Here is an 18,953-nt window from a genome sequence, read left to right on the forward strand (position 1 = left end):
AAAAAAAAAAAAAAAAAAGATTCGTATATCCAAGAACTCCGAGACTTTTACGTATAGTGGGCCACCCAAGAATGTATAAGAAAAAGAAGTTGTTTCAAAGAAGAGGAATCATCGGGCTCGTTCATCGCTTCCGCTGGAGTAAGGAAGATTTCGATAATGGCCGCCATCATCAACAACAGCATTTCGCATCGGTCGTGGATTCAAGCGCAAGTACTCGTCGTAGGTCATTCCATTCGGATCCTTCCCAGTCTCTTCGAAGATTAGACTTGAGCGACGGTCACCGTCTCTGCGAGGTAATGATCGAGGAACTGCTTCGACTGGCGACTTAGTATCCCGACTTGACGAGCATCGATAGTCTCTGTCTCTATTGCGACGACTGCTGCTGCTGGGATAACTGTTTCGATGGACAGGAGCAGGCATATCGTAGTTATCAGGTGTACCAGAACTGCTTTCGACTGTTGGGGTTGAGTTGCGATAGCGATTCGATACTGGACTTCTAGCTCTGTGACTTGAACCTGAAGGTACTGGGGAGTCCCTAGAAGGACGCATGGTGTTTTCTGATTTGGGACGCTGAATAAACCGGTGTGAAGAAGGCTCAGAACGAGGTAATGGTGATGGCTTATAATCGTCCTTGGGTCCTCGACGATGCTTGGAGTCTCGATCACGGTAGTCATCAGGCCTATATCGTCCGGCCTTATCCTCCTTCGACGAGGATTTGTAAACGTCCTCGGATGAATTCCTCCTGAGATCGTTCTCATTCTCCGCGGTATGCTTGACCCATCCAGTAATAGCATCGACCACAAGATCATGCGTCTCACGATGCCGAGCTGCTGGAAGAAGATGTCTTGAAAGCTGCTTCGGTAGTCGTTCAGGCTTTCCATCTTCAAAAGCACCGTCGGCGATAATCGGAAGATCAGCCATGATGTGGTTCAGTCGCTTGGCTTCTTGGTCAGGGAATGCTCGGATTTGACAAGTCATCCAGTGCTCGAAACCAGCTGGGGTGAGAGAGGGAATGTGAGGCATACCGCCTGGTCGTCTTTGGACAAGGTGGTTCTCACATCGAAGATGCTGGTACAGTGTTTCGAGACTATCAAGAGCTCCGTGGGGTCGGCAGTCAAAGATTTCTGGTATGATTAGAGGGTGGCTGTTTGAGATGGGAACTTGTACATACGCTGGAACGGGAATGTCTCGTTGTCAAGCTTGTATTCGTGGTAGAAAGCCTTGAGCTTCTCCGGTGTGACGACGAGTGAGTTGCGAGGGCTGTATTCGGCAACCTTATCATGGTTAACACAAGCAACATAACAACTACACTGATAACCTACCAAATAGTTGGCAATTCCCCGGAGGACCTGGCCAAGTCTTGCAGTGGGATCACCCCTATCGTCAAACAGTCGTCCCCATTTCAGATCAACCGCCGACAGCATCGGACCCTGTTTTGTTGGCTCAGTGGGTGGCCCGGATCGTGATGCCGGACGTGGTGGCTCAGCATGTCGTAGTGGCTCAGTGGGCGGTCCAGCTCGTGATGCCGGGCGTGGTGGTTCCGAATGTCGTAGTGACTCGGTGGGCGGTCCAGCTCGCGATGCCGGACGTGGTGGTTCGGCATGTCGTAATGGCTCCGTGGGTGGTCCAGATCGTGATGCAGGACGTGTTGGCGAGGTACGCCGAGGTGGCTCAGGATCTTCGTTCAAGATGATAGGGGCCTTGGAGAATCGCACAGAAGGCCGTGGCTTCGTGACAGGAGGTGAAGTTTCTCTTGGAGCTGACTTTGATCGTGGTGGTAGTTGGTTGGAGGAAGTAGAGTCTGAGACATGTGATGTTGAAGGGCTGCCAGTAGTACCGAGGGAGCTGCGGCTGGATGATATGGGATCACTGGGCTTGTTCTTGGTCTCGACTGGTGAACTTGTTGGTTCAGGCTTCTTCGCATCTTCTCGGACTGGCTGTTGGGGTGCTGGTTGTTGAGACGGTGTAGGCTTGACCGGATTTGACTTGGGACTGGGAGGTTCTGAAGATGAGGGTGTATTGTCTGTTTGTGAATGCTCTTCGACGACTATAAATTGGTCAATTTGCTTGCAACATAACCATTGATAAAGTAAACTTACGTTCAGACTTGACTTTCTCAAAGATCTCATCGAACCATCTCGTCTTCATCTCATCAATCGTCAACTTTCTCACCAAATCTTCAACTTGTTCTTTAGACATGTCTGTGCTCATCCGCTTCCTCATCTGACTATCAGTCGAAGCAGTTGAGCCGGAAGCAATGGAATCGTCATCCTTGGCTCTAGTCTGGGGTATTTGAATCCCCTTCGTCTCCGCCTTGTGCACCCTCGAACCAACTGCACCTCCATTCATGGCCAACGAGCCCATCGGGGACGGCGATGGTTCAGCAAACATGGTAACCTCACACGGCGGTAGTAGCTCGGTTGTCTTTGAGGAGAGGAAGAACACAGCATGTAAGATGGAATAGAAGAAGAATGCAAAGTTGGTAACACAGAGCGAGAAGGATTATGCGAGAAACAAAGGGAATTAAAACAACAAGTGGATAAAAGGCAAAAAGTGCAGCTTCATCAGCAAGAGAGATTAAATAAAAAAAGAAGGGCAAAAGTGACAAGAGCTGAGTAAAGCAGAGGAGAGGTAGGATAAGGTTGGTTGACTAGAGAAGGGACGAAATGTCGGGCTTATACATGCAGAATGGATATCAACTGACAGACAGTAGTCTAAACTAAACTATCAGACTACAGAAAAGAAACCTGGACCATGACACGAAATGGACCATCTTTGACCGCAACTAGACAGGGATCGCCTCTGGAATGGAGTTGGGTTACGCAGCAGCCCTGAGGCCCGCCGGTAACATTACAGTAAAGAAGAGTAACTAGAGAAGTGAAAGTAGTCCAAGGGTCTCACCGTGGGGATGACAAGATAGGAAGTGATCGTGGTTGCGTTGCGTTGTGTGGTCGGGCGAGCTGAAGCTTTTACGGAGGATTAGAGTCTCTTTGGTGTTGGTGGTCAAGGTGCAGCTTGATAGATCCCTGCATTTTGGGCCCAATATGACATACATGTTTCTATGTCTGGCGCAACTGTAACGGTTCCATGGTATTAAGAAGAGGCAATTATTTACTATTTATGGTATATAGACATTTAAATATCTTGATTAAAAACCACATGTTACAACATGTTATGAAGAAGCATATAATTTAAACGATATCGTAACATATCACAACCTGAGTCTGTCTCGGCTACTCCCTCCATCTCACAAAAACCCTGATTTTCACCCATGAAAGTGAAATGGATGCTCACCCATCAGTCACAGTCAAAGTCAAGTCACTCACCCAACCCACCACACCAAAGGACCCTTTTTCCCTTCCATCCTTTCCCTCTTACAGCTTAACCAACCACGCTCCCCCTCTTCATTGGGCCGCAACGTTCACGAGGTGATCGTCCCCAGAACAAAGCTCCTTTCCAATTGGAACACGCATAAACGTTCCATCCAAACTAATTGGATAATTTCATTCCTTCTCCCCGGAAGACCAGAACATGAGGCGAGGGAGGCGAAAGCACACAAAAATTGAAACAAAATGTAGATGTGAAACGCAAGGGAAAAGAGACCAAAAGAAGCAAGAGAGTGGGACTGGACTTGGATGACATATGTGATGCATAAGTTGTGAGTGAGATCGCAAGGCTCGGCAGATGTTCTGACCAACCAAGGACTTTGTAATCTCAGTATTGAATCATTTACGAACAAGTGTTTTGACATTTGACGTCTGACGTCTGGAGAATGGAGAGACCCACGAATCTCCAGTGTATAGAGCACTTGACATTGGAGCGCTCAACGCGATTGCCGAGGATCAAGGACTGACTAGATGCAAAGAGAGACTTGCGGTCTGCAAAGATACGAATGTCATTTCCCAAACACTCGACTCGTTAAGCGCGTTACGCAGACTAGGAACAGGTATAGTCAGGAACGGAATACCCTATTCGTTCTTCCTTACGGGCTGGAAATTCCTTTAGATCACGATCAAGGTTTCGCCTTCGAATCTTACGACACGATTGGTACTCGACTATGCTTATCATTCCATTCGATTCTGAACATCAAATAACTATGGCAAAGGTAACGACAATCCCTTCAAAAGCTCCAATAGCGGTGCGGTCCGCAGGTGTCAATACATGATAAGCGTCCCATGTGGACGTCAACGCCTACGCCCGTGATGAAAAAAAAAAATGCAGTCCCTGATAGCCACTACTTTGCGCCACCCTTTCCCTTTGTAACCCAAATCATTTACGCCTTGTACAACAGATCTAAGAATCCACTCGCAAGATCAACAACAACGCTCTTGTTAGGCAAAGAGCCAGCAACACCGTACAGTGCTGAGGCGTCACCCATGGCCTTACCATGTGCTCCCTTGCCCTCAACAAGACGAACACGCTCCTTCTCACGCTCTTCCTCGACAACAGTCTCCAGGTCGGAGACGAGCTTCTCCCAGACCTTGGTAATGGGTAGAGTGACCGCAACGTGGATAGCAGGAGGACTCTGAAGAGCGTTGAGATGCCATCCCTTAGCACCCATGCCGTCAGCAATATCGTAGACGTTCAAGTTGCGCGCCGTGAATGCAACAACCGAAACAAGAGGCTTTCCGATGATCTCAAGCTCGCCACCCAATGCCGGGGTAGTCTGGATAGACTCGGTAATCTTCTTAGCGGTTCCCACGATCTTGGTACAGGCATCGATGTAGCCGGCCTCACCCATGGTCATCAAACTAGCCCAGCAACCAGCGATAAGAGCACCAGGTCGAGAACCAGCCAGACCGGGAGAAGCGTAGACACCACCAGACCAATCAGGGGACACAAAGTACTGGAACTTTCGCAACTCGGCGGTTCGGTAGAGAACAGTCGAGTTACCCTTTGGCGCAAAACCGTACTTGTGAGTGTCACAGCTAATGCTGGAAACACCCTTCAGTCGGAAATCGAAAAGCTGAGTTTCGAAACCAGCACGCTCGAGGAAAGGAACCAGGAAGGAGCCCAAGCAGCAGTCGACATGGAGCCAAAGGTTCTTGCGGAGGGCAAGCTTCGATAGAGCAGCGATGTCGTCGATAATACCGTGGGGGAAGTTAGGAGCAGAGCCAACCAAGAGAACCGTGTTGGGGTTGATCAGACGTCGGACAGCGTTGACGTCAACCTGGTACTCGGGAGCTGGGCAGGCAACGAGGTGAACCTTGATCTTGAAGTACTCGGCAGCCTTGCGGAAAGCAGTGTGGCCTGTCTCAGGAAGAATCCTATCACAACTGGTTAGTCTTGGTCTCTGGTGGCACAATGCTTGAGCTTGACTTACATCTCGGGCTCCGTCACTCCACGCTCAGCGTAAGCCTTTTGGCGAGCTGCGAGACAAGCCATAAGAATACTGTCAGTTCCTCCACTGGTAGATGTACCGGCAGCTCCAGGAGGAGCATGGAACATGCTCAAAACCATGCTCACGACCTCGGCTTCCATCTTGCGCACACCGGGGAAAACATCAGGGTGGATAGGGTTGGCAACAGTAAACTTTCCGAAAGCCTCCGTCTGCAGAGCCAATAGCTCATCCTCGCCGTGGTACACAGCACCAGATACATAACCATCCTCCCAGCGAGTATGATCCATGTTGGCGAGGTTCTCGAGCTCGCCGCGTACGAGATCATGGGAGAAACCCTCCTTTGGTAGAGTAAGGTAACGAATCTGATCTTTGGGAACCAACTTGTCGGATATCTTGGCTAGAGATTCATTGACCTGTTGTTGGACCTTGCCTCGCACGCCGGGGGCTCGTAGGAAGTAACCGTATAGGATGCGACGAATGTTGGTGTATAGCTCCAAGATGGAGCCGATAATACCACGCCCTCTGAGCTGCCAGAATGCGCGACGAGTCCATCGCCAAAGGAAGAGGAATAGGAGTACATTGCGCAATCTGTGATAGAAACAGACGTTGTTAGTATTTGCGACACCAATTGTCAAGTTGCATCTGGTGGCGCATCATGACGATGTGCTGTAAGTGGCATCATGACTTACAGGTCAAGGTTTAGCAAAGGCCAAGACACATTATGTCGGCTGCGCTTGACAGACTCAATACCACCGCGCAAGTTGGCAGGAAGACGGGAGAGGCTCCCGACATGTGGAGGAGAAGCCATTTTTCTAACAATTGAAACAAGAGACACAAATGAGAATGAAAGACAAATCCGAACAACTTTTTCTTGGAAAGGGAGAGGTGGGTTGCTCGAGGTTTAAATAAAAACCCAAGCAGAAAGGAGCTTGACGTCGAGATCCATCTCTAATATCGCGGGGCATAGCCAGTACTTGGATATTTCTTAGCGCATCTCGGCCACCCATCACATGCCTTGGCGGGGGACCGGCTTCCGCGGGAACCTATGGAACGCCCCTAAAGTTATAGTGCTTGAACCCTCCAACGCGTCCCCTGGCCGAGGCGAGCGACCCTCCATGGGGGAACATCCCTGTCTTCTACGCCGTAATTGTACATGACGAGTTGCTTGCTATGAAGCACTTTGTTGCATCTGGTGATGTAGGACGTCTCGTTTAGAACACAGTTTGTGACGGATATGATCAACTACCCTCTTTGGGCTAAAGGCCCGCCGGCAATGCAGCTCTATCAAGTTTGGTGATAAGAATTCGCTCGTTTGTACGACCCTGAGGTGTTTCTGGACTATCTACATCTAGATAGTAAGGTTAGTAGTTCAGACATTATTCGGAAGATCGGACGAGCGTGGAGGGTTTCATCAAAACTGCCGGGGGATACAAACTATAATCGATTAGAACAACAATACAAGGATCTGAGTATCTCTCGGTTTCCGGTGTAAAAGATCTCCATCTCATGGCAAACTCGCTCGCACTCGCATCCATTGTCAAGTCATTGGCCAAGAAGATGTTTAGAGCAAGAACTAAGAGCTTGCTGTTGAAACTATTCAACCCCAACGTTGAAACTCATTTACCGAAGAGAGGCAATCTTTGCGACTACATTATCCTTGTTCATTCTACGAGAGGTCCTAGCTTCTTTGCGGTGGTCAACTGCGGCACCTTCTAGAATTAGAATACGAACATCTGATCTGGTCGATTTTATCATTGCCAGAATCTCGCTAAGGTGAACTCAAGTGTACGGACTCATGTCCGCTGTGAACTATCCTTTCTCAAAACACACTTCTCACACAACCATCGACGATATATGAGTAGATCAAATGTTCATCTTCAACATATAAGCTAAATGCAACCAGTAAATGACCAACAAACGCCAAGAAGGAGTCACTATTGGCTTTTCCCTTCTCCGATCCTATAAGCAAGCCCCTCCAGTATATCACAAAACGCCCAATGACCTGTGCTCAAATGCCTATGTCATGATGCTCATTTTCTCTTCTAAGCTGCGTCCTCGCCAAACTTGGCTTTCAGCTGTTTCTGGTAGATGTGCGATAGCTTATCGCAAGATGCTTGGCCTGTGACGGTGCAGTCGACCATCAGCGTAACAAAATCGCCGTCTCTAAAGGCATTACCTTCTTTGTTACGGCCGTATGATGCAATGGAGCGCTGAGGTACGAGTGCGAGCTTGGAGAGGATGGTTGGGTGCCATTGAACGATATGTTCCTGCAGGAAAAGGTTAGATGAGACTGAGGGGCAAGATGCCGGTTAAACTTACAAGGGCATGTCGCTCAGCCTTCTCAAAGTTGTAGCTCTGGTATAGAGGATCCATCCAAGTCTCAATGAAGAATTTGGCCCAGTCGCCGTTCTTCAGGACGTAACTATTAGTTACAAGTCCGACTTCGTCCTGGCTGATAACCAGGTTCACATCTTCGCCTTTGAGATGAGAGAACGTCTTGATGATACTATCAGGTGGTACTACAGACCAGTCCCTAATCATGAGTCCTTCCAACGTCGCAGGCTTCATAACTTGTTCTTCTAATGTCTGGTCCAGCTGCATGATGTAGGCGTTCTGATCAAGGAACCAGACATAGGTGGCATCGGGGTATTTCGAGAGCGCATGGCGCACTGCCATGATCTTGGCCCATGACTTGGGAGATTCGCCTGTATTGTAATCGTCGATTTTTACGACCATGGCTTCGTATCCTGGGGTCAATATTAGTTCACGCCTTCGCACTGAAGACCTGTGAGTGTCTTACCATGTCTCTTGGCATAATGTTCACGATTTGTTCGAATCGACTCCAAATAAGAGGTACTGTATTGCGAATGATCGAAAACTGTCACAATGACTGCCGGAGGGTTTCCTGATGGTTTATGCTCGTGGTAGGGTGCCCCGCTACTTGAACCGAATAGAAGGTATACCAGTCCAACGATACCAAGGAAGCCTAAGAGAATCGTTCTCTTGCGAAGACGTCGTAGCATCGGTGGGATATTCCCAGATCGTCGTCCGAAGGGTGGTGGGTTGGAGTTCTTGCGAGGAGGGTATGCGAAATGCATGGTGGGCAAGCTTAGGTCGGCGCCGGCCGATTCGAGGTTCTGTAAGTCGAGGGAGATGTTATACTGTTCACGATGATCGAGAATAGCCAATGCGACAATTCGAGGGATCGTTGATCGTGGTCACTTTGACAGATAACCAGGGTCTTTTTGAACTCGATGGCGGTTGTCGCAAAACTGGGTTCGGAATCGAGGTCCGTAGTCGTGTAGAGAGATCAAGAAGCGAGCGAAGACGAACAATGAGGTCCGTAGCAGATCACAAAAACATTCAAGGAGCCATGGCTGGCGCCGTCGATTGATGATAGATTGGCTTTTTGTCCAGCCCGACGGAATTCATGAGCGCTGATCCACATCTACTGTCAGGCTACCCGTATTCAGTGCAGGGATTAGGACCCCAAATTCGAACGTCATCTCGGTGTCGGGGGCATAAAGATCCGACTTAAACAAGGATAGCACCAGAATAATGGAAGCATACGAAGAATACGATGAAAATTCGTATTGATGCTGGATATATATAGGGCGTTGTCTTCTTCGTACCAATTGCAGATGTTGTCAGTATCAGAATAACATCAGCAATGCGAGCGATCTTACAATCGGCACATTGTTCTACTCAGATAATTAAGAGGTAGGCTTCAGGAACTGTAGGTGGAATTAAGTTGTACCAATGGTTGGCTATCAATTATTATTTAGAGGAGACGGTGGTATGTATCAACCAACATTCGGCCATCTGCTCACTGCTTATGTACGAGGGTAGTGTACCCAGCAGATGCCGCACACCGTTATGAAACGCCCAAAGACGCCACGATGCGTGAATGAAGACTGATAATCTCATGCTAGCCAGCGAGAAAAGAACCAAAACGGTCCCGACTCAAGGCACAACTGAGCGTAAATCTTTGCACACAGACTAGTCGACTTGACATGGAAGAGCAAGGTCTAGGCAACTTAAGAGTGTGCAAATACATACACGATGCGACGTATTTGGGTCATGGAACAAAACGCCCTTTCCAGGATAGAAAAGCTTGGAGGGCTTCATTGATCTTTCTTGCTTCCCTCATTGGATTCCTCACTCTCGTCCTCGTCATCATCCTCTTCAATATCGACGACCCTGTCGCTCACGTTCTTGAGCACACGAGCGCTCAGCTTCTGCACAAATTTCCAAATGCCCATGAGAAATGTGAATGCGCCAATAAGAACGAATATCAGGCTAATGTTCTCGACACGGTTTCGACCAGTGCCCCCTCTCCTGCCACCACCTGTCAACCCGCTGTTTCGGATTTGCCACCAGTGAAACGGGTTCACTGTGAACATGGTCTTGAACAATCCGAAAATTCCTAGGGAAAAGAACCCTTTAATGAAGTGTTCGATCCACGTGGTAGGCTCTGGTGATGGAGGTTGCCTGAGGGCCTCGATGTCTGTTACCACGCTTGTGACAGTTTCGCCGAGGGTTCCAATCGGGTCTTGCCATAAGTCGAAGAGAGGATCCGCGACAAATCCGAGCAAGAAGATGCTCAGTATACAAAAGCAGATGGTCACGCCAACCTGCGTCACCTTGCTGCTCAGAGCAGAGCCCCAGTGCAGTCGAGAAATGCGATAGGTGTACTTGCAAGTTGGACACTGCCAATAGTTTCTTGCTTCCATCGGGTTTGCAAGCCTCCATGCGTTGAGGCACCCTTCGTGGACATATTTCTGTGATCCCTTACACTTGCATGGTGATAACAACCTTCCCAATTCCGGGTCGTCAGAGACGTATGTAGGTCGAGATGATCCTGTCTGTATGCCAAAAGTGGTTGACTGATCAGGAAACTTCGGCTCTTCAGCATCGAAGCAAATGCGACAAGTGCGCGTGCCATATCGCTTGTTTCCAGGCGCGGGGCGAGGAACCTGTTCGGATGACGTATCCTGTTGCGTTGGAGTATCTGTAGCATCTGATTGCGGAGCAGTCCAAGCATATTGCGATGATCGGCGTGGCTCTGGTTCGGGTTCTTGAGGGACAGAATTGTCCCCGACCGAGGACCAATCCCAAGTAGGGCGCGTATCCATGATGATTTACGTGAACCTGTGGATGTAAAAGAAGAAAAGGTAGTGACAGCAAGTAGCAGACAGAACAAAGAGTTGCGGAATGTGCGAGTACGTAGTCGGCACTTGAGGCGTTTCAGGCGCAACCTACATGTTTTTGCAAAGCTGAGAGTTAAGTAAGATCTTTGGAGAGCGGGGAAAGCAAATGCTTGCCAAGATCATGACCAGGACATTAAGAATGCAAAAGGCCAGCTCAGCCCTTTTTTTGTAGAAGATTGAGGAAAGAAAGCCGAAGCAGCCGTTGCCAAATTGTAACGTTAAGAAGAGCTCTGCTCTGTGGAGCCATCACGCGGTCATCGGATAATCTGTTGCCCCGCATACAGCTCCGGGCGGTTGAGCTAGACGCGCAGCTGGGCCTGCCTAGAGGCTACAGCTGCTTGCCAAACACCAAAGCTCCAGTTGTAGCCTTGCTCGACATCTCCTTGTCAACCCCACGAATTGATAAACGACCATAGTTCAGCCATCACCACATCTATATCGAGTTTGTCAACCCAGAAACTTGAACTATGGCGGATAGATACTCCTTCTCCCTCACAACCTTCTCCCCCAGGTATGTTTCGGTGACGACACTGCTATTTGTATGGGGACATCATCGCTGACAATGTTACAGCGGAAAGCTGGTGCAGATTGGTACGTAATTGCTTAGTGGAAAGCTTTGAAACCTCTTGAAGTTCAAGCTTTCTTCAGTCAATTCGACCCATGAAGCTAATGTCGAAATAGAGTATGCCCTCAACGCTGTAAACCAGGGTATCACTGCCCTTGGTATCAAAGGTTCGCACTGCCTTCAAGATCCATGAGGGGCTCCTACTGACCAGCAAAAGCCACCAACGGTATCGTCATCGCCACCGAAAAGAAGTCATCATCTCCTCTAGCCGACCAGAGCTCCCTTTCCAAGATCAGCGACATCACTCCCAACATCGGCATGGTGTACTCCGGTATGGGCCCCGACTACCGAGTATTGGTCGACCGAGCACGCAAGGTTTCACACACCGAGTATAAGCGCATCTACAACGAGTACCCCCCTACCAGAATATTGGTGCAGGATGTCGCCCGAGTTATGCAGGAGGCCACCCAGTCAGCCGGTGTCCGACCTTATGGAGTTAGTCTGTTGATTGCTGGTTGGGATGAGGGCATTGAGCCCGAGGAGGAGAACAAGGCCACTCTGGAGGACAGCGAGGAGAAGAAGGTCAACAGAAAGACTGGTGGCATTCACAAAGGTGGTCCTATGCTGTACCAGGTCGACCCCTCCGGCAGTTACTACCCATGGAAGGCCACAGCCATTGGCAAGAGTGCAACCAAAGCCAAGACATTCTTGGAAAAGCGATACTCGGAAGAGCTTGAGCTTGAGGATGCTATCCACATCGCCCTGTTGACCTTGAAGGATAACATTGAGGGTGAGATGAACGGTGACAGCATCGAGATCGGTAAGTTGGGAGTGATCCAATAGATGAGGTTATGCTAACATGTTGCAGGTATTGTTGGTGCACCCGCAGAGCACCTTCTGGGTCTCGAGGGCGTTGATGGGGCTGTTGGACCCCGTTTCAGAAAGCTGACCCCTCAAGAGATTGAGGATTACCTGACGAGTCTATGATTACCCTTATGCAGATGAACACAACGAGAAGCCTTGTACAATAGAGGGTCACTGGGCTCAATAGAGCTGGTTATGATAGAGGGGCAGCTCATTCTGAGCTTCGACATTATATTGATTCCGTCTTTGCTGTCACTATAAACGATGCCCTTGGACCAGCTTCAATAGCCACCACCTCCTCGTCTGGGTGGAGTATAAAATCTATCTTTGACCATAATGCACTCTGTTTCACGGGTTTGCCAAGACCAATCTGGCCATTAGTGTTATCCCCTATGACATAAACGCAACCATCAGTAGTAAGGGCAATAGCATATGACTCCCCAATTGCAAAGTCCTGCACGTCTTTCTCCCCGTCGACTTCCACATAGCTTGGCATAGGGCCAAGATCAGTGAATGCGGTGTGTCGACTTTGTGAACCAGGAGGTTTCATGCCCCAGAGGTACAGCCCACCACTGTCTGTCAGAGCCCCAAGAGTGTACCCTCCTGCAGATACTTTCTTGATGGATTCACCGAGGTCACTTAGATCCTCTATAGGACATGGTACATGGGCAGGACTAGGAAATATCAGTATAGGGTTTGTCTGCACGACCTTGAGCACATACCATGATTCATCGACCTCGCGGCCAAGACAGTCTGGAAATCGAAAATCACCGCAGCTAAGTACGGTCCCATCCTCGAGTAACATCACGAAGCCAGTATCGTAAGCAGCTATTTGACGAACCGGTGACTTGCAAGACCATTTCTCAGTGTGCTCGTTGGCTCCCCATGCCGCCAACGATGGGTATTGAACAATGGCATGAGTAGGATGTCCAGAGTCTAAGTTCTGAACAGTCAAAACTTTCCCATCTCCTGATTCGGCACTTGGTAAGTCGAACAAATATGTACTATCGGCCTCGCGATGGAGAAGCTTGCTGGGGCATGACCCGGCCAAGGCCCAAGTATCATTTCGCTGCACTATTGACTATTAGAACAGGAATCAACGACGCAGGGTATCATGATAAATACCTGCAGTATAGTGTATCTTGGAAACAACATGGCCAACCGATTTGTCTGCCAGGACCTTGGTGAAAGTGAACAAATCATCCAGCTCTTCATCAGCTGGTATGGTATCAAAATTGAGCTGATTCCATGCATTGAAGCCTACGGCGTACAGATTCATGGTTTCATCCCCGGTGGAAGAACGTAGCGGGAGTTCCATAAATGAAGAGATAGTGTTTGGCAGTTGATAGATTTCTAAAAACAAGTCCGCATGTCTACTATGTAAGAGCGAAAGATGCAAAGGTTCAAAATACTGCCTGGCATAAATCGTATCCATACGCTGCACTTACCACCACACCAGCTCGACATACATATATATAGTAGAATCACTTCACGGTGTCTGTTGATATTACTTCAGTATAAAATCAGGATCCTCTAGAATTACCAAAGATTTATCTGAACAGAATATGAAATAGATTCGTTAATTGATACCCCCTGTAGTTTAAGCGTTCGTTGGTTTACTGCCCGCTTATGTACGGTGAGTTAGGGTGGCAGCCACAGTGCCAACTTGAATCAACCTCAAGCAATGAGAAGAGTCCTATATATAAGGAAAAGTAAAGGAACACCCAAGACTATGCATATTTTAGTATACTTGATGCTTACACTGAACTAAAAGTGTAGTTACTTGACCTCAAATCCTAGGCTACAATTGAAGCGCCTTTTCAGAAATCCTACCCTGCATAATCCACACCAACAGCTCTTGTTGGCAGTGATTCACTGTCAATCCGACCTCTTACGCCTCCCTCTCTCTATCTACATGAATAACATTTCATTCTTTTCTCTACATGTGATTGATCACTCGAGGGCTTAGCTATTTCACATGGCAGGTCGGCCTCCTGCAACCTGCAGTTGTGTCAACCACCAACTACGATACTCCCAACCGGGCCTTCACAACTTCCTCCCTACATGTTGTTTCAGTCTTCCTCATCCTCTTTCACCAGATCAGAAAACTTTTGCTTTATGGATTGACTTTATTATTTAAAGTTTCTACCACCTCGATCTTTTCTTCTATACAATTTTGATCATCTTTTCCCCATCACACTAACCTCCATCTCTATCTTTTGTGCGAAAGTATAGTTAGTCCTGGGGGCTCAGCAGCTCATGATGACTTCCACCGACGAAGAAATGCCGGACGACGATTCGCAGAGTACCGATGAATCTGGGATACAAAGCTCCTCACAGCCTGACAGCCCTGTTGTTGCTGAGGTGCCTACTACCGAGGTTGAAATATCCGAAACCATATCCATCGTCGCCGATGAAAAGGCGAGCGGAAAGATGAAGGTCAGGAAACTTCGACCTAAGAAAGGGACGCCTGATCCAGAGGTTGTTAATCCTCGCGGTTACCAGAGAGAGATGCTGGAACACAGTCTCAAAAGAAACGTGATCGTGGCGGTAAGTGATCGAGTACTTCTCATACGAATGTTGTCAGCTAACATGGTTAGATGGATACAGGAAGCGGAAAGACCCAAGTGTATGTTGCTCCTTGAATCCGATAACAAACCGAGAGACTGATTAGGATATGTAGGGCCGTGCTGAGAATCCAAGCTGAACTCGAGAGGTGTTCGCCGGACAAGGTTGGTGAACAAATGAACATATGTGTACTTGCAACACTAACAAATAAAGATGATCTGGTTTCTAGGGAAGACCGTCAGTTTGTGTGAACAGCAGTTCGATGTTCTTGAGAGACAGATGCCATCGGTATCCATGAAACTGCTCACCGGGCAGTCGAATATAGACGCATGGTCCGAAGATGTTTGGCCTGTCATCCTCGAAGGCACCCGCGTTGTCGTTTCGACTTTCGAAATCCTACGGGATGCTCTTGACCATGCTTTCGTTAGAATGGACATGCTGGCCCTGATTGTGTTCGATGAAGGTGAGAGACAACGCTGGCATCATTAATACTATTACTGATTTATTTGCAGTTCACAATTGTGTAAAGAACAGTTCAGGAAGGAAGATCATGGTCAACTTTTACCATGAGAAGAAGATTGCAGGCAAGCCTGTGCCCGCCATCTTGGGTCTGACGGCAAGTCCAGTACAGTCTAAATCGAGACGAGATGAGATTCGAGAGCTCGAGATCACCATGGATGCGAGATGTGTTACGCCTACGGTTAATCGCAAGGAGTTATTAGAACACGTCAACAAGCCCGATCTAATTCGGGTCCTCTACCATGTCGAGGAGCGTTTAGCTCTAACCCCCTTGATGCAGGCTCTGCAGTCGGAATACCTGAGCATGAACCTCGCCCAAGATCCCCATATTGCTAAGCTGCAAGATCGTATCGTTAAGACCGCGAGTGGTCACGCTGAGTTGCAAAGGGTGATTGCGAAACACGACACTTTCTCGCAAAACCAGGTGAAAAAGCTCTGGAGCAAAAGTAAGGATCTTCTCGATGAGCTAGGATCCTGGGCGGCAGACCAGTATATATCAGAGCTGGTCAGTCTCTTTCTAGAAAGAGTCGACGCACCGACTACATACACCGACAACTGGTCCAATGAAGACAGAACGTATTTGGCGGGACACTTGCGCCGGATCGCTAGTGATCCAGACAAACTCGGATTACCCTGCACAGGCAACCTGACTGATAAAGCTAACAAGTTGATCCACGAACTTCTTGCAGCAAACAAGGACACGGTCGGTATCATATTCGTCAAATCGCGCGCCGCGGTTAATGTCCTTTGCGCAATATTGAAAAACCATCCACAAATTCAACAGCGGTACTGTGTTGGTTCTGTAGTAGGGTCTGCAGCTTATGAGACACGCAAGAAGAACGTCTACGAACACCCTACAGGTGATAGTAACGAAATACTGGCCGCTTTCAAATCAGGCGCCATCAACCTTCTAGTTTCGACGAGTGTGCTCGAGGAAGGCATTGATGTTGCAGCATGTAACTTGGTCATCTGCTTTGATGAAACGACAACACTCAAATCTTACATCCAACGCCGCGGGCGAGCGCGCAAGAAACAATCCAAGATGATTATCCTGGAGAGATCAACTTCGGACATTCGTGAATGGGATTCTTTGGAAGAGGAAATGAAGAAGCGCTACGAACACGATCGAGAAGAGTTGGATCGACTGAATGCACAGGCTTCCGCCGAATGGACGAGCTCGGAATCTTTTCGTGTTCCGAACTCAGACGCCAGGCTGGATCTTGAAAATGCTCGCCAACATCTTGAGCATTTTTGCGATAAGGTTTTCCGCCGAGCCTACGTGGATGTAAGGCCTGTCTATGTGTTCCAGAAGGAAATATCTGAGAACGGAATACCGACGTTCAGTGCAACGGTGACACTACCATCAGCCTTGCCCTATGATCTACGCAAGTTCCAGGGAAAAGGAGGATGGATGTCTGAAAAGAACGCCATGAAAGATGCGGCCTTCCGCGCTTACTATGGGTTATATCGAGCAGGACTTGTTAGTGACAATCTTCTGCCTATAAACGAGGGTGCAACCAAGGAGGAAGACAAAGGAAATTTACCAAACACTGAACTTCTCTTCAATCCATGGATTCAAGTTTCGCAAAACTGGATTTCAGATGCTGATAAGTGGCTTTATACTTACGAGTTCATCGACCACGAGAATGCTGCACCGCTTCGTTTCCAGATTGCTCTGCCCATTGAGCTGCCTCGTCCTCGAGACATCACAGTCTATCCCAGAGAAGAGGGAGCATGGACCATCAAATGTACCTCAATCCGAAATATCTCCAACGACGAATCTTTAGCTTTGCCAGATCATACATCGACCCTTTTGGCAATGCATTTCGGACATCGCTGGAAAGTTGAAGATTCTGACCATGTGATCAAGGTTATCTATGGAATCAAGGATCTTTCACGGGACCAGATAGGATCTATTCCCTTCGGAGAAAGTCCACACTACCTAGACGATGTCTCTGAAAAGCGAATCCTGGTTCGGGATTCTACTAATGCACCGTTTATCTATATCAAGACAATTGAAAAGAAACCTCGGTATGAGGAGGTCCGGCATCCATTCTATGAATACGAAGACGCTCCGGAAGAAGAGTATCTGGATGTGCTTCAGTGGACGCGCAGAGCGGATTTCCTCCACGCAGTGAGGGGTGACCAGAATGCGAGTTCCTGCTCCAAACCCTACCGCTGGGTACTTCCTATTTCGCAAGCCACAGTTGACGTGGTTTCACCACGAGTCGTTGAGCTGGGCATGCTGATCCCCTCGATCATTCATGAGCTAGAAATCCAGCTAATCGCCTTGGAACTGTCTTCGACACTTTTGGCTCGTGTTGGTATCACAGACTTGCAGTTGGTAGTCCAAGCCATCAGCGCCCCCAGTGCCATAGAGCCTGTTGACTACGAGCGTCTTGAGTTTTTGGGCGATTCAATCTTGAAGTTTTGCACCGTTATTCAAGCCTATTCCGAGCGTAAGTCTAGCTTTAATCTTTCTCTATTTCCCTACTGACTAGCATTGCAGACCCGAACTGGCCCGAAGAGCTTTTGAACAATTTCAAGGATCGACTCGTATCCAATACACGGCTAGAACGCTCCTGCTTGGAATCTGGACTATCTAAATTCATACTTTCAAAGACCTTCACCGGTGTCAAGTGGCGTCCACTATATCGAGATGATTTCCTGGAGATGCAGCCAGTTGATGGTGCATCACGATTCATTGGAAACAAAACACTCGCTGACGTGGTTGAAGCACTTGTTGGAGCCTCTTTCGAAGACGGAGGAATGACCAAGGCTTTGAAGTGCATCAAAGTGTTCCTTGGGGCTAACTGTAACTGGCACGAAGAAGGAATGGCCAGAGACACACTCTTCGGCATTGCCCCCAGCGATGTTGGCCTACCTCCTACAATGGAGCCCTTGGAGGACCTCATCGGGTACTCATTCCAGAAGAAGTCGTTGCTAATCGAGGCCATGACTCACGGATCTTATGCCGCTGATGCACACCAGAGGTCCTACGAACAACTTGAATTCCTCGGAGATGCTGTCCTAGACTACTTGGTCGTGAGTCGGACGTTCCAATACAACTCACCAATTCCTAACAGTATTCTGCACCTTATCAAGACTGCAATGGTCAATGCACATTTCCTTGCGTTTACCAACATGGATAATGGACTGCATCGAACCAACGTCGAGGTTGAGGATGGTAAACCAGTGTTTACCGACGTAAAACTGCCCATTTGGAAGTTTATGCGACACAGCTCGCCCGAGATGGGACGAGTGATGAAAGAGACTGAGAAGAGGTTCGACAGTCTTCGAGACGAGATTGATATCGCTAAGAGAGAGAGCGACCATTACCCTTGGGCTTTGTTCGCACGACTGCACCCTGAAAAGTTCTACTCGGATCTCTTTGAAGCTGTTTTAGGCGCTATCTGGGTTGATTCCGGAAGTATGGAAACATGTGCAGCTTTCCTTGCTAAGTTTGGAATTTTCACTTACCTCGACCGGATTCTCAAAGGAAAGATCCATGTTAAGCATCCGAAAGAAGAATTTTGTGCAATGGCTGGGAATAAGAAGCCAGCCTTCCTTCTCTCAAAAGGTGATGGACCCATGATCGACTGGGGCTGCTCGGCCACGGTTGAAGGTCGTGTGGTAGGAGTCTCGACTGGGGCTCTCAATAAGTTTGAGGCCGAGACCAAGGCTGCTGAAGCGGGTATCAAGGTTTTGAAGAGGGAGAAAGAACTTGCAAAAGAACAGAAAGGTGCGAAGAAGCAGAAGCTTTCAGAAGAATAGACCTTTACGGAGAAGGTAGCGGACCAAAATTTGATGTAGAGCAGATGAGAAATCAGATCATTGCTCTTCCAGCGGTATATAGAATTGAACTTGACTTTTTTTTTTTTTTAGC

At 48.3% G+C, this 18,953-nt stretch overlaps 7 protein-coding genes across 7 annotated transcripts; 2 read left to right on the plus strand and 5 right to left on the minus strand.

Moving 5' to 3' along the window:
• Positions 1 to 108: 108 nt before the first annotated feature.
• FIESC28_10459 (uncharacterized protein) lies at positions 109 to 2,391 on the minus strand (the record flags this gene model as incomplete). Its single annotated transcript, XM_031164591.1, has 4 exons — positions 109 to 1,124; positions 1,172 to 1,274; positions 1,323 to 2,047; positions 2,100 to 2,391. The coding sequence occupies 4 exons, from the start codon at positions 2,389 to 2,391 to the stop codon at positions 109 to 111; spliced, it is 2,136 nt and encodes a 711-aa protein (XP_031011344.1).
• Positions 2,392 to 4,273: 1,882 nt separating this feature from the next.
• Positions 4,274 to 6,149, minus strand: FIESC28_10460 (uncharacterized protein; the record flags this gene model as incomplete). The annotated part of the gene is made up of 3 exons (XM_031164592.1): positions 4,274 to 5,267; positions 5,324 to 5,929; positions 6,031 to 6,149. The coding sequence occupies 3 exons, from the start codon at positions 6,147 to 6,149 to the stop codon at positions 4,274 to 4,276; spliced, it is 1,719 nt and encodes a 572-aa protein (XP_031011345.1).
• Positions 6,150 to 7,383: 1,234 nt separating this feature from the next.
• On the minus strand, positions 7,384 to 8,439 carry FIESC28_10461 (uncharacterized protein; the record flags this gene model as incomplete). The annotated part of the gene is made up of 3 exons (XM_031164593.1): positions 7,384 to 7,608; positions 7,661 to 8,088; positions 8,142 to 8,439. 3 exons carry the CDS (start codon positions 8,437 to 8,439, stop codon positions 7,384 to 7,386), a joined length of 951 nt encoding a protein of 316 aa, XP_031011346.1.
• Positions 8,440 to 9,465: 1,026 nt separating this feature from the next.
• FIESC28_10462 (uncharacterized protein) lies at positions 9,466 to 10,476 on the minus strand (the record flags this gene model as incomplete). Its single annotated transcript, XM_031164594.1, has 1 exon — positions 9,466 to 10,476. The coding sequence occupies one exon, from the start codon at positions 10,474 to 10,476 to the stop codon at positions 9,466 to 9,468; it is 1,011 nt and encodes a 336-aa protein (XP_031011347.1).
• A 542-nt stretch (positions 10,477 to 11,018) lies between these two features.
• On the plus strand, positions 11,019 to 12,103 carry FIESC28_10463 (uncharacterized protein; the record flags this gene model as incomplete). Its single annotated transcript, XM_031164595.1, has 5 exons — positions 11,019 to 11,062; positions 11,123 to 11,142; positions 11,233 to 11,283; positions 11,334 to 11,936; positions 11,985 to 12,103. 5 exons carry the CDS (start codon positions 11,019 to 11,021, stop codon positions 12,101 to 12,103), a joined length of 837 nt encoding a protein of 278 aa, XP_031011348.1.
• Positions 12,104 to 12,209: 106 nt separating this feature from the next.
• On the minus strand, positions 12,210 to 13,259 carry FIESC28_10464 (uncharacterized protein; the record flags this gene model as incomplete). Its single annotated transcript, XM_031164596.1, has 3 exons — positions 12,210 to 12,654; positions 12,703 to 13,054; positions 13,106 to 13,259. 3 exons carry the CDS (start codon positions 13,257 to 13,259, stop codon positions 12,210 to 12,212), a joined length of 951 nt encoding a protein of 316 aa, XP_031011349.1.
• A 983-nt stretch (positions 13,260 to 14,242) lies between these two features.
• On the plus strand, positions 14,243 to 18,841 carry FIESC28_10465 (uncharacterized protein; the record flags this gene model as incomplete). Its single annotated transcript, XM_031164597.1, has 6 exons — positions 14,243 to 14,530; positions 14,581 to 14,609; positions 14,664 to 14,712; positions 14,762 to 15,011; positions 15,061 to 17,526; positions 17,577 to 18,841. The coding sequence occupies 6 exons, from the start codon at positions 14,243 to 14,245 to the stop codon at positions 18,839 to 18,841; spliced, it is 4,347 nt and encodes a 1,448-aa protein (XP_031011350.1).
• Positions 18,842 to 18,953: the final 112 nt, after the last annotated feature.

This window comes from Fusarium coffeatum (assembly GCF_003316985.1).
Source record: "Fusarium coffeatum strain FIESC_28 chromosome Unknown BRIP53273_contig_309, whole genome shotgun sequence".
Classification (NCBI taxonomy): domain Eukaryota; kingdom Fungi; phylum Ascomycota; class Sordariomycetes; order Hypocreales; family Nectriaceae; genus Fusarium; species Fusarium coffeatum.